This window comes from Culex pipiens, chromosome 2, assembly GCF_016801865.2.
Source record: "Culex pipiens pallens isolate TS chromosome 2, TS_CPP_V2, whole genome shotgun sequence".
Taxonomy (NCBI): Eukaryota; Metazoa; Arthropoda; class Insecta; order Diptera; family Culicidae; genus Culex; species Culex pipiens.
Window position 1 is genome coordinate 149,015,615 of NC_068938.1, and position 14,737 is coordinate 149,030,351.

General features: G+C 35.9%; 1 protein-coding gene across 3 annotated transcripts in view; it reads right to left on the bottom strand.

Moving 5' to 3' along the window:
• Positions 1–1,576: 1,576 nt before the first annotated feature.
• LOC120423262 (uncharacterized) overlaps positions 1,577–14,737 on the bottom strand; it is an 88,843-nt gene continuing 75,682 nt past the window's right edge. For all 3 annotated transcript variants that reach the window (XM_052707804.1, XM_052707803.1, XM_052707802.1), the window contains exons 6-9: positions 12,927–13,104; positions 12,542–12,864; positions 6,618–6,903; positions 1,577–1,995 (exon numbers count right to left, since the gene is read on the bottom strand). In XM_052707804.1, the coding sequence (XP_052563764.1) occupies positions 1,744–1,995; positions 6,618–6,903; positions 12,542–12,864; positions 12,927–13,104 (1,039 nt within the window). In that variant the 3' untranslated portion in view covers positions 1,577–1,743. The remainder of the gene's footprint in view (positions 1,996–6,617; positions 6,904–12,541; positions 12,865–12,926; positions 13,105–14,737) is intronic.

A 14,737-nucleotide genomic window follows, 5' to 3' on the forward strand; every position in this document is an offset into this window, starting at 1 on the left:
AGTTTGACGAAGTATCATGGCAACGAAGCAGTAAATTATGCAAATTTCTACATCGTCACCAATGCCAATAAACAATACAGAAAAGTTAGTAACACTCAAAAAAATGTACAAACTTACTTTAGGAATGTTTAAGGATGAACACAATTAAAAATGTTAAGAAAAGTGAAGTTTAAGTATTGAGAATGTTAGGTTCTTTGAAGATTGCATTCAAAATAAGTCAAATAATGAATATTTCAAACCATTTAACCCTCACATTCATAAACCATCAATGGTGCATAAATTAAAAAGCTTCTCTAAAGGCTCACCACACACGACTGCCGACTTTCGGAAAATGTGGAAAATTTCCAATATTAAACAGACGCGAGACAAGGCGCGGTTGGAAGGTTCTAAGGCGTCTAAGCACTAAGGCAAGAATTTTACTATTAATTCGCTTTTAGTACACTGAAGACAACGGCAGCACATAGTTGTTTGTTGGAGAGGACTATAGCGTCATCATCGTCGAGCGCCATGCGAAAATCAGCCTGATGAGACAAAGACATTCTCCCCCAGTCTGTGTTTCATTGGCATTTTCCCTTCCGTTGGAAAATGCATCATTCATGTTCGCCATTGTGTTCGAGGAGAATGTGAGCTCGTGTGTTGACGTGCGGCAAAATTCATTACACAGTGGTTGAGCATATCTTACGAGAAAATCCCTTTACGCGAAGTTCGACGAGAAGAATTTTCGGGAGAAAATCTGTCACTGGGTAGGAATTTCCATTGAAGGCAAAATTTACTGCTTTGGAATAGTTTGTAGGAGAAATTTCAGTTGAGTCAGCTCATGAAACTTTGACCTGTTAGATTTTTATCTTTTCCTAAATTTACCACCCCTGTTCAAATCATAAATATTTAAACCCAAAGCTCTTCCAGCATATCTATTAAGATATTTGATAGTTTTTTGACTTTCCTAAAGCTTTTTTAACCACAAAAACACATTTAATAGAATATTACTTTCATCAGTTAAAACATAGCTTATTTATTTGCTGGTTAAACCATTTTTAACCCTGTGCATCTTATTTTGAACGAAATCACGTCTTCGTGAAAGAAAATCGTCTCCCTTGATTCGCCATGAGCATTACTCAATGCAAAAGAAAACAGCTTTGAAAATATTCCTCGACAAAGAACTCCACCTTCTACACGTTCACGATGCAGCTCTGATTAACCTATCATCCCAGCAATTTCTAGTACTGTCTGATGCGAACTCTGACAGCTGCTCCGAGTTCAAAACCACAGCGACACGTACTCCCGCTTCATTGAAAATGTCGACAAACGACCTCGGCATCAACATCGCGATCCTTCGGAGTCCTACCCAGGGCGCAGCACAGGAGTGTAATCGTCTAATTGAATTTAACCAACTTTCAAACAGTTTGCTTTCCATCTGGATTAACCCTCATCGTTCAATAAGGCACGATATAAAATAGAATCCAAACAAAAGTAAATGCATCTTTGAAAATTTAAATTTTATGACATGAATTTGTGGAGACTGTTTTATACATTTAAATGGGATTGACTGAAGAGGGTTAACGGATTCAACCTTAAAAGTAGCAATAAAACACGATGCTCATGAAATATTTAAAAACTAATAAAAAGCAATTTTATTGCCGTGAAAATCCACTTATCACGTATCACTCGATTTATGCTCAATCTCTCGCAAAATTCTACCTCCAGCCCCTCGATTGATTTTCTAGAAAAAGACCCTCTCTAAATCTAATTACGCCGCCCCGTTTCAGATTGCCGCCGCCGCCGTCGTCCTGCCACGCCGTTCTTGGTCAGTTCCAGCTGCAGGTCCAGCTTGTCCAGCTCGGACTCGATCCAGCCCCGGTAGGTCGTGATGTTGGTGAACAGATGGGGCGCCCGGTTGATGTCGGTCGACCAGGTCAGGATGCCACGCAGCTCGACCCGGGTCACGCCAGAGGATGGGGAGGTGCTCGTGCAGAGGAGGGGGGAGCCGCTGAGATCCTGTTCAAGAGGAATAGAATAGGGTTGATGTGTGATTATGTGAAGTTTTATTTGGAACCTTTTAGGCAATTATCGTTTTAGAACGAAATGTTGTAAATTTGCTTCATAAAGATGATAGTCAGAAAACATCTAAATACTGTCATAAATATAATCAGAAAATGTGTAGCAAAGCAATTCCAGTAAAAAATCAGGTTTGATCCTGGCAATCAAGATTTCAATTTAGCAACAAAACCAATATTATCAATTAATATGTTGCAAATAAAATTCGGCAAAACACTTCTTTTGGCAAGAATTTCTAATATTCATTTACTGTGTAGCGCAAGACTCTATTAATCTTGTAGAATAAAATCTCTGGCACTATATTTCAAATACTGATTGTTTTCTGTTCGATTATGATAAAAATCGTTAAACCAGATTCGGATGGTAAATGTCTTTTAATCCCCTTTCTTTTCCAGTTTGTTATTTTGTTTTCGATGATTTGCTGTTTAGTTAGATTTGTTAGAGCGGTGCAAATATTTTTCAAAGTTTATGCAAAGTTTATGATGTTAATAAATTGATATTTTGACTGTGTGAATTTCATACTTCATGACAAACTGAGAATTTTCACAAAAAAAAACATTCACAATTTGAAGTTTATTAACTAGTTTCAGTATTTCGAATGGAACAAGATAATCAAAATGATTGAAACATTACTAAATGTTCGTTTTAGGAATATTTTGAAAAGATTTCATGCTATTAATACTGTGTAATATCACAGTAAGGAATATTGTCAAACTGGTATTTAACTACATTATAATAAAAAATGACAGTCGTATTAAAATTGCTTTTCTATAACTATATAAAATAATTGTCGTGATGAGCATGAGCATGAGCATGAGCATGGTTGACTGCCAATGAGCTGCTACTCCGTTATTGACAGATCAGCTGAAGTTAAACAATGAATCAAAAATGATCAGTGGGAGCCAACCATCCGTTCACTGTTTAACCTCTGAAGATCCCTACTTTAATGTCAATACCGGCGCCCTCCCAAGAAGCCTGCAGTTCAACAAAAGGGAGGAATGTTAGTCCGATAGTTGAAGTTGCAGACTCATCAAGCACATAGTTTTTCGCTATATACTTGTTGATAACGCTTGAGACCGTTGAATCCACTGCATCTCCTTCAAGCATCACGTGATTAATATTTTTTTTGGTTAGTAGGATAAGGTATTGGCTTTTCGATGCCTCCCGAGCTACGACGCTATGGGGAGGACTTTCATAACAGGCCCGTCGGCGAGCCTTCCGAGCAACGATGCTATGGGAAGGTCTTTCTGGTTAACACACAAAATCACTCGAAAAAACGAAACTATTGGCACTACGCCCCCCGGGGCATGGCCTTCCTCTAACGTGGGATTTCTGCTCCAGCGCCTCTGACGAGACAGGAGAAACCGGGACCGACGTTTTACTTCACCATCCGATAGAAGCTCAGTGGATAAGGCGGGAATCGAACCCGCGTCTCATAGCATCATCGGGATCGGCAAAATCACTCACACACAGTTATTTTGCTCCACTATTAACTCAACGATCCAAATTGTCAGTGCGTCTTTCGTTCATTATATAGAAATGGCTTTTTCACCGCAAAAAATAAAACCTTATTCGAAAAATTTAAACACAATCCACCCGACGCCGTGCCTTCCGATCAACGATGATATAGGAAGGGCTTTGAAAATCACAAAAGAAATCACTTTTCACTCTGAATATTTTTTACGACCACGCGCTCCCTTTGTCAATTATGCACTCACAACAAAACATTCACAATTTGAAGTATATTAACTAGTTTCAGTATTTCGAATGGAACAAGTAAATCAAAATGATTGAAACATTACTAAATGTTCGTTTTCGGAATATTTTGAAAAGATTTCATACTATTAATACTGTGTAATATCACAGTAAGGAATATTGTCAAACTGGTATTTAACTACATTATAATAAAAAATGACAGTCGTATTAAAATTGCTTTTCTATAACTAAAAACGAAACTATTGGCACTACGCCCCCCGGGGCATGGCCTTCCTCTAACGTGGGATTTCTGCTCCAGCGCCTCTGACGAGACAGGAGAAACCGGGACCGACGTTTTACTTCACCATCCGATAGAAGCTCAGTGGATAAGGCGGGAATCGAACCCGCGTCTCATAGCATCATCGGGATCGGCAGCCGAAGCCGCTACCCCTGCGCCACGAGACCTACATACATAACTATATTATATAAAATAATTGTCGTGATAGTCAAAAATCCATTTTTATCATACAAAACCGCGGAATTCATGAAAATTACATCCAGTTTGAATTTGTGAATTTAAATGTTTATTTGGAGCTATTTTTATACTTTTTCAAACAATATTTTCAATAATATTCATGAGTATACTCAAGAAGAATGGATTGAGATTTAACACTCAGCTGAAAGAAACTCCAAAACTCTGTTATTTACTGAAAATGAACTAATTGTAACATGATCATTCACTAATTTAACCGAATTGAAGTTGAAATTGAAACGAAAAACAAATGATTTGAATAAATGTAAAAAACAAGTGTTGTTTTCTTCAATCTAAAAAATCGCCAAAAATCAATCAAACCCCAATTCTCATCCTTCAATAAGCATTGAAAAAGAACTCCTAAATTTACAGAAAATCTTGAGTATAATTATTTTACTTGTTTCACTTGACTTTGTCAAAGCATTTAAAAAAATCTGTCAACGACTGTCGTGTTTTTAAACCTCCTATTTTTATTGCAAAATGCAATAGTTGTTCCTACATTCCAAGTTACGTAATTTAATGGTTTAAATTGAAAAAAAAATATTTTAAAAACCCAAAAAATATATCCAAAAAGTTACAGGAAAAGTACAAAAAACCAGCAAATACGCTGAAAATAATGATTGCGGATTGTAGAACAGACTCAAAACCACTATCCAGATTTTTAAGCGAAAATGGCGTTCGAATGATGGACGCCCGAAATGTCAAAATCACGCAGTGGTGCCAACATTACGAAAAAAGTGTGCCATTTATGACATCCACATTTTATTTTCTAATGTTGGTGCTACTGCACGATTTTGACATTTGGGACGTTCACCATTCGAACGCCATCTTCGCTTAAAACCTGGATTAAAACACAAAAAATCACAAGATAAATGCATCATAAAAACTTTAAATTAATTAAAAGTAAAGTTTTTCGCAGAACTAAGTTGATAAAAATGACCTCCTGAACAAGGGAAAAAAATCCAAGAAAAAAATTAGACAGCAGAGTGTTCAATGAGTTAATTTTTTTTTCAAATATTTGTCAAATTTCTTATCAATTCAATATCAAGTAAAACATATCAAAAAGACTACGTTAAAAAAAACCTGGGTTAAATCTAATGAAAAACATGCACATCCCTTTTTTCTTCATAAACATGCACAACCCTTGGTGAGAATGACAATCTATAAAAAAAAATCACAAAACACGCAAGAAAAATAAATAACCATTCTCAACGAAAACCTGGCATGGAATTTGTTAACAATTTTTGAAAAAGCCGGAACTTTTTGATGACCTCCCTGTGTTGAAAAAATTGTAAGAATCGATACAATTTTGGCAGCAGTACTTACAAAAATGATATTCAAATGTTTCAAAATCTATACCTCTGGAAGAGGTTTTGTGGTCGATAAGGTGTTTTCAGCAAAGTTGAGAAATAATAAGGACAATTAGAAAAAAAAATTCACAAGATAAAAAAACATTTTCCAAAAAAAGTGTCCACGTGGTTTATGGATGGAGCCTTACCTCATTGCATTCTACAAAGATTTATTCATTCATAAATTAAAAATTCAATATTTTGATCTGGTGTTTAATGGTAGGTTTTGACTACTTTTTCAATAAAAGAATTTGCTATCAAAGAGATTAAAACTACTGTCATCTGGAGCGAATCAGGACTTCTGTCTCAATAGGGACAGTAGTTCATGGTTTAAATTCGGAAATTGATGTTCACACTTTGTTGGTCTGAGTCTGTTCTAACCGAAACTAACCAGTAACAACAAGGTATTATGCTCCAACATGGTTTAAAAAGCTATCCCAAATTCGCCCCATGTGTCCCGATTCACCCCAGCTGACGGTAACTAATATGATACTAAAGTTTGAGCTAAGTAATTGAAAAATATGCAAACTAATAAAACAAAGATTCACAATTCACTTAACACTACTTCATCCCACAATTCCTCCCATTCAACCCCAATTCACTAGCCATCCAGCTTATTAACCGAAATTAGCTAAAACAAATTTCGAAAATGCCAAGACAAACAATCAGCGCGAGCACTCCACCAAAAAGCCGGAAAATCCTGGCGGCCATTGAAAGCCAACCGAATCCGAACCAAACTCAGAAACCCGAAAATCCTTGCCACGATTTGCCCAAAAAGCTTTTCCATCGTTTTCATTTGAGAAATCTCTGGAAAATGCATTGTTTAATTATTTTTATAAACAAAATTTAAATGTTCAGGATGTCTTAGCAGTGTTGCCATTTAGAATTATTTTTCTCTTTTTTCAAAAAAAAAACAAAAACATGGACTTTTCGAAATCCCAGAGAATAGTTCATTAGAGCGAAAATCCTTCAACACATTTCCTTACCACGTCCAGGGTTCGACTTTTGTCCGCCGGTCCGGCACACAGATTGCCCTGGTGCTGCAGATAGTCCCGATGTTCCCGTCGACACTGCTGGCCGGAATCGTCGTCGAAACCGTCGAGGCTGGTGGCCGGAAAAATGCTAATATTTGCCGTTATGTAATTAGTGCCATCGTCCCCGGTTCGAATCTGGTTCTGGTTCTGCTGCTGGCGTCGTTCCCGCCGTCGTGGCCGTTGTTGCCTCCGTTGTCCTCGTGGCCGCTGGCCGACCAGGCTGGTGCTACTGTTGGAGCTGGATTCCGGCGGTTGCGATGGTTGGTTGGTGGAAGGCCCCGAGAAAGATAAATGTGATAATTGAATAAATAATGCTCTTTCGCTAAAACTATTTAATTTTCACTTTTGCGAGCAAATATAGCGACAGAGGCTGCTGGGGAGGAAATGGACGAGGAGTGGTGTTTGGAGTGGCAAATGAATTTAGAGGGTATAATGGTGGGATTGTTTGCTTTGAGGAAATGAGGTTATAAGAATAATTAGTGTAACACTATAAGCTTGGCAATTGAAACAATTGGTTTGTAGCAGGTCCAATTTGCACTATTTTAATCAAAGTTCTTGATCTAGTTCAAATATATGTTGTTCAATCATACAACCTAATATTATTACATATTCTGAAAGTACGTTTAATTTGCCATGAGCTTCCGGAGGTGGTTTTGAGGTGTTAATACTTCGTTTTTTTTGCAGTAAATACTTCACTTGCGTCAAATGTGGAGTTTATAAATCTTTGAAAGTTTGCAAAAGTTGGTTTTAAAAGCCTGAATCAATGTAGAATCTAATCACATCTATTTTGCCATTAAATTTATATTTAAAAATGTTCCACTTTATTTCCAATTTCAATGTGGCATAGTTTAAGTTGTTTGGTAATCACAAAAAAAATATTTTCGAAAAACACTTATTGATTTTCAATTTTAAATAATCATAGCAATAATTAACTAAAGTTAAGTATGCATACAGTTTTAATTTTCATAATAAACACTTTTGCTTCCTAAACCAATTATTTGTTTATTTTTGGTTTTGAACATTTTACGAAAAACAAATAGTACCAAGCATGAATTTATCCTGCAACTTTTGAGCGAGCGAAACAGAAACTTGTTTCGTAAGAATGAAGAGTTTTGTTTATCCAACATAGTTTCAATCTTCTTATTATGTTTATGTGCACTCAGAATTCCAAAAAACGTATTTTTCATCGAAAAAACACTAAAAAAGTTTTAAAAATTTTCCCATTTTCCGTTTCTCGACTGTTAAAAATTTTGGAACATGTCATTTTATGGATAATTTAATGTACTTTTCGAATCCACATTGACCAATAAGGGTCATTTTTTTATTTAGAACAAAAATTTTCATTTTAAAATTTCGTGTTTTTTCTAACTTTGCAGGGTTATTTTTTAGAGTGTAACGATGTTCTAAAAAGTTGTAGAGCAGATAATTACAAAAATTTTGATACACAGACATAAGGGGTTTGCTAATAAACATCACGAGTTATCGCGATTTTACGAAAAACTAGTTTTGAAACCAAGGTCCCATAGATCGAGTTTTATACAGATTGAAGTTTCGATAAGTAGTTCAAAAGTTATGTATAAAAATGTGTTTTCACATATATCCGGATCTCACTTAAATGCATGTAAACTATGTCCGGATCCACCATCCAACCCACCGTTGGTTAGGTTTTCAAAAGACCTTTCCAACGAGTCCAAAACATTGACGATCTGGCAACCCTGTCTCAATATATAGCCACTTAAGTGATATTGATGTACTTTTTTATTCTGGATCTAAAAAATAGATGAAATTTGTGTACAGTCATTGTTGGTAATAAGTGAGGAAGGCCCCAACCACATAGGTGGATTGAGTTAGTTTTTTCAATCAGGTTTCGTGATTTGTAGCATTAAGAATAATTTTTGAGAATTACGAAAATTTTGTAGAAATTACGAAAAACCAAAAAAAAGTTAATAAAATAGCTGAGAAGTTCTCTACGATTTTGCAAACAAACTTGTTTTGTATTGTCTGATTTGGATAAAACTTATGTCGAAAGAAACAATTTCGCATCATACAAAATGGGTACGTAAATATATGAAAATTTGTATCTTCAGAAGGGATTTCCCGATCGATTTGACGTCTTCGGTAAAGTTGAAGATTTTGATTTGGACTATTCCATAAATAAAAGTTACACTCTAAAAAATAACCCAAATTCTTTTTTTTTAAACATTTAAATTTGCCTTCCCCAAATATTTTTTTTATTTTAAAAATTGTTGGATATGTTTAGTAACACTCAAAAAAACAATTTTTTGAGCCACAGTGCATGATGGTGCCTCCTTTTGAGTTAGTTTTTTAATGCTTTTCTTATGAAAGCCAATCAACATATTTTTTGAAAAGCTAAGAAAATTTTCAACAATTTGCTCTCTGAGACTTTGAAAACTGAGCAATTATCTTCACAAAGAATTCGAATCGATGAAAATGAGATGTTCTTAGCGTTCGATTTCCAATATAAAAAAAAGTATTTTTGAGAAATTTTCTGATCTTTGCAACAATAAAAAATTAAAATTTGGTCTATTCAATTTTAAGAGCATTCATATTTTATGAGGCACATTATTGATTTGAAGACCTTTTCAAAATTTATGCTTGATTTTTGTCATGAAATTTTGCCGAAAAACATTCTGTAGCTTTTCGGAATCAAATTCTAGCGCTTTGTGATGTTCTATAAAGTTGTTTCCGGGATCAAAACCTATAAGAAATCTCTAAGACGAGAAAATTTTAGTGGGTTGAGGAAAATTTTCTACAAGAAAAGATAAAAATGAAAATGAATGAATTTATGATTTAAATTCCATTCTTACTTCAGACCAAAACTGGAGCAACTAAGCCTTAACCAGATAAGTTCAAATTTTCAGGCTAGCTTCTGTTTTTCTGTGTTTTTAAAGCTTAAAAATTCCGATTAATGTGTTCGAAATTCAACGTTTCTGTCTCTTTCACATAACCGTGAAACACGCATAAATTCTGACAAAGTTTTTACAAAGGTGAATTCGAATTGATGAAAATGAGTTTTTCTAAGTGTCACCTAATTAGCCTGTAATATTCAACTGACGACTGGTTCGATTTTTTATTGTCAAAAAAAACCTTTGTAAAATTTTGCTATCTTTAAAGAAATCAAAGTTTTCAAATCAAGCATACATTTTTAAAAGGTCTTCAAATTGATCATTTTCCTCATAAAATATGAATTCTCTAAAATATTGCGTAATTTTTTTAGGTAGTTCTCTACCAACTCACACGAAATCGGGAAAAGTTGCCCCGACCCCTCTTCGATTTGCGTGAAACTTTGTTCTAAGGGGTAACCTTAGTCACAGGTTCCGTTTTTTGATATCTCGTGACGGAGGGGTGGTTCGACCCCTTCCATTTTTGAACACGCGAAAAAAGAGGTGTTTTTCAATAATTTGCAGCCTAAAACGGTGATGAGATAGAAATTTGGTGTCAAAGGAATTTTATGTAAAATTAAACGCCCGATTTGATGGCGTGCTTAGAATTCCGAAAAAAACGTATTTTTCATCGAAAAAAACACTTAAAAAGTTTTAAAAACTTTCCAATTTTCCTTTACTCGACTGTAAAATTTTTTGAAACATGTCATTTAATGGGAAATTTTATGATCTTTTCGAATCTACATTGACTCAGCAGGGTAATTTTTTCATTTAGAACAAAATTTTTCATTTTAAAATTTCGTGTTTTTTCTAACTTTTCAGGGTTATTTTTTAGAGTGTAACAATGTTGTACAAAGTTGTAGAGTAGAGAATTACAAAAAAGTAATATATAGACATAAGGGGTTTGCTTATAAACATCACGAATTATCGCGATTTTACGAAAAAAAAGTTTGGAAAAAATACTTTTTGCAATTCCGTCGTGAAACTACTTACTTTTCCTGTCATTCTTGAACGACGAAATAGCCTACTTTTCTGTACCAAAAATAACAGAATCGAATAGCAACACTTTTCAAAATAAATGCTGAAAAGTTCTACTTTTCAGCACTGAAATGGGTGCTGAAAAGTTCAACTTTTCAGCACTTGTTTCGAAAAGTAACACTTTTCAACATTTTTTTGATTTAAACGATTTATTGACAAAATACATGAAAATTTGACATAAAATTTCACTCAATGGGTGTTTTTCAGAAATGCAAAAAATGTTGTATGGAACTCGTTGTAAAACTTGATTTTTTCAGCACTCTTCGTATTTATCCAACTCGGTGCACCTCGTGCTGAAAAAATCCTCTTTTTGCAACTTGTTGCATAAACTACTATTTTGTGTTTCTCTTTGTTTCGTCGTCCGTGTCTGTTGCGGGTGACGATGAACGGCCATGATCGACGACGACCAACTTTTTCTAATTAGATATTTTAATTTGTTTCTTTTTTTTATTTGTATGAATCTTCATCGATGCTATTCCTTTGTCGAAAGAAGCAATTTTGCATCAATAGTTATTCTATTCAAGGTACCAAAGAATTTTGCCGATTGGTCTTACAAAATAGGCATCTTTATTTTCGAAAATCTGTTGAAAAGCTGTATCAATTTCCCAACATTTTCTTTTTTGGATTTTGTTGATCGGAATGCTGGTTGCTCGGATACAGCCTTATGAGATGACTTATTTGAAGTCACTGAACTTGGATTAAAAAAACAATTAAAAACAAGATTATTCCATGAACTACGGATAATTTAAACTTTGGATAATCGAGTCTTGACTGTACCAACAAAATTTCAAAATGAAGAAAATTCAGCCATATTTCTCACCGGAGCCCACTGACTGGTTCATGGTCTATATTTAAATAAGCACAATGTCCGTTGACCCCGTAATTTGGCCGCAGGGTTCTTTGCAGTTTGAAGTGGGTCATTGGAAGCAGCGCGAGGGCTAACACCACCAAATACCCAGCATTGAAATAAGCATCATAAGCCAAGTCTGGATTGGAAGCACACATACACACCAAAATTGACACTTAAATCTAAAATCTGAAAAATTATCTAAGAGTATTTTCAATTGAAATTCTCCTTACATTGTGTCACACACGACTTAGCCCTCATCAAACCAATCCACAACAAATGCACTTCCTAGAGGCAATCCTGTTCAACTCAAATACCATCCCATCACCCCCGGTAGCCGCTGTACCGCGAGTGTTTAACTTTGGCGGAAACTTTCCATTTTAACTTTCTGTTTGCTCTTGTCCGTTGATTTTTGGCCAAAAAGTTTTACCTTTTTCCAGTGCCTAACGATAATGATGGCAGGCGCTGCTGGGAATAAGGTGAATTTGCATTTTTATTTCAATTCCGAAATTGTTCCAACTTTTCGACCAAACTTTCGCTCGCTCACTCTAATTTGAGCCGGAACGGAAATCTTCCCCGGGATAACAACGAGTGTGTGAGCGTGTGTAAGTGTGGAAAAGCTTATGATCGCTTCCGGTAGTGTTTGCATAATTTTACCTGACTATGGGGAAAAGTTTTTTGCTCCCCCTCAAATGTTCTTGAGTGGAGGGTGGAGACAAATGGAGAAACTATAGTGGTGGGGAATATATTTAATTAGAAGACGAGAACGGCGATAAGAAGCACTCTGAGGAGGCAATGTGTGCACTTTTGAGTGCTGGCAATTAAGTTAGGTGCTCATTTGTTGAACTTATTAATTTGTGGAATGGAGTTGGAACAAACTTGCAATTGCTGTGTAAATTACGGCCTCACACCATTTTAATTGCGTAAGGAAGTTGGAATTGAAAATAATTCTTGGAATTTTGAATACTATTTAGAGCTGACTTTTGATTCATTTTTCTCATTTCTGTTTGAAAATATTCCTAAGGAAATCTCAATAAAACTGAAAAAAAAAACATTTAAACGAGCGAACCACAATTGCCAATACTTACGCTACACTCTTGCGCACTGGTTTCCGCCAGGAGAAGATTTGGCAAACACTGGACTCCACTGGAGCAGAGGCATGATTTATAATTGACGATAGGCAAATATAAGACGGTTCCCGGTGCTTCTGTTTGTCTTCTTCTTGCAGCGAAGAAGTTTCCTCAAATGGGTAGGAAAGTTGGCCCACGTTTACCAGTCCGGACTTGGTGATGATCCCAGGTGTTCTCGATCCAAATACCTGTTTGAATATTGAGCCACCCTCATCGATTGAGCTGGGGAAGGATTCCTGTGGATGCTGCTTGACTTTGATTGGCTGGAGTACCAGGAGAGCCTAAATAAATTAATAAGAATTATACTTTCCATAAAATTATCCAAATTCTCTTCTATACCTACAACATTGTTCTCGAGCCGCTCGAAGGTCGTTGCGAACTGGTCCGGGATGAGGATCCGCTGGACGGCACGTGCCAGTTCGGTTTCCGTTTCCGCTTCCACGGCTGGCTGGTCCGGAGACGTTCTTCGGCCGCTGGATTCGGTTGGCTGGCGTCGCACAATTAACTCGTCTGGATTTTTGCTGATGATGACAAAAGATAAAGAGTATTAGAACAGTTCGAGACAAAGAACCATGAACCCGAACAGGAAGAAGAATTGAAGAAATTTAATTAGCACCGGAGATGGAAATTGTAGAGTTTGACTTAATTTAAAATTACACTCAACCCCCGGTGGTTGGTCACTTTTCCGTTTGACACTTTTTTAGTTTGTACCCCGATGGTTGGTCAAACTCAAACTAAATAGTGACGAACTGTCACTTTTTACACGGCACTCACGCACACTATCAAAACAAACGATTGATAGTGTGTGTGAACTCCAAAGACCAATATGAGCAATTCACTAGGTGACGGTGATTTTACCGGATTGCAGACTGGATTTCGCCATGTGATGTAATGATTGTCTAAGCACAAGTTGCAGAGGAGTTTATAATTGGGAATTGAACCAATTCAACCTAAACCAGATTCTCACCACCATGACAGCAGTCCATTGCCGACCACTTCCATCTCCACCGCGCACCAGGGACAAGTAAAGGACGGGAAGTGGTGATGCTTCAATTTTTTAAGGGAAAAATCTCCACGGTATCCCCAAATAAGTTTCGCTTGGAGTTGGACAGTTTTTGGAAAGGTAAAAGGTCTAGGATATGATCAAAAAGACACAGAGAATTACGAACCAAAATTTTGCCACAAAATTATAATTTTAACAGAAATAAAGATTTTCAGAAAAAAAAATATGCTCCGAATAAAAAAAATGCATAATTTTTAATATAACATTGAATTTGAAATCGAAAGGTAATTCACAAATGTTTGAAAAGAACATCACTTAAGCATTATAGTTATAGCCAATCTAAGCTCGATTTTTGGACATAATAAAAACTTTAGATTTTTTAAAATAGTGCCCATTTCTAGAAAATATTTTTTTTCTAATAGCTGTAAAAATGTCCTATAATTCGTCTTAGAAACATTGAAGATTGATCTTTTTCTTTGTATTTAAATTATATCTACCGTCATCAGGGGTGACATTGGGTCTGGGGGTGAGATTGGGTCAAACAAATTTCAACATTTTTGTAGGACCCAATCCCACACCCCAGATCCAATGTCACCCCTGATGACGGTATGTAAAAAAAAAGTAATTTTGGGGGCTGGTCATACAAAATCGTTATGTAAATGTATAAAATTCTGTATCTTGAGAAGGGATTTTCTGATTAAATCGGCCAAGTTGAAGGTAATAATAAGGACTTTTCAAAAAAAAAAATAAGCACACGGAAAAAAACGATTACAGTTGACCTTCTGACTGTCGATCTTCTCAATTTCCGTAATTTTTTTAAGTCCCTTTAAAAACATGCTTTGATTTTATCGTTCTATAATTTGGACCGTTGAGGCCCTTCTAAATCGACACAGAGAGAGTTCACTGTATTTTATTTCACTTTTATCACAAATACAGTGGACTCTCTCATTGTCGATATTGAAGGGACCGTCGAGAGCGGGAGTTATCACATTATAGAACGAACAATCAAAGTAATCTAATTCATTGACAGCTGGAGCAATATTAAAATCGAGAAGAACGACAGCCAGAAAGTCCACTGTAGCTTAGTTCCCAAAAAAAACGTATTTTTTTAATTTTTTGAAAAAGTTGGTCGTCGCCTGTCATGGTCACCC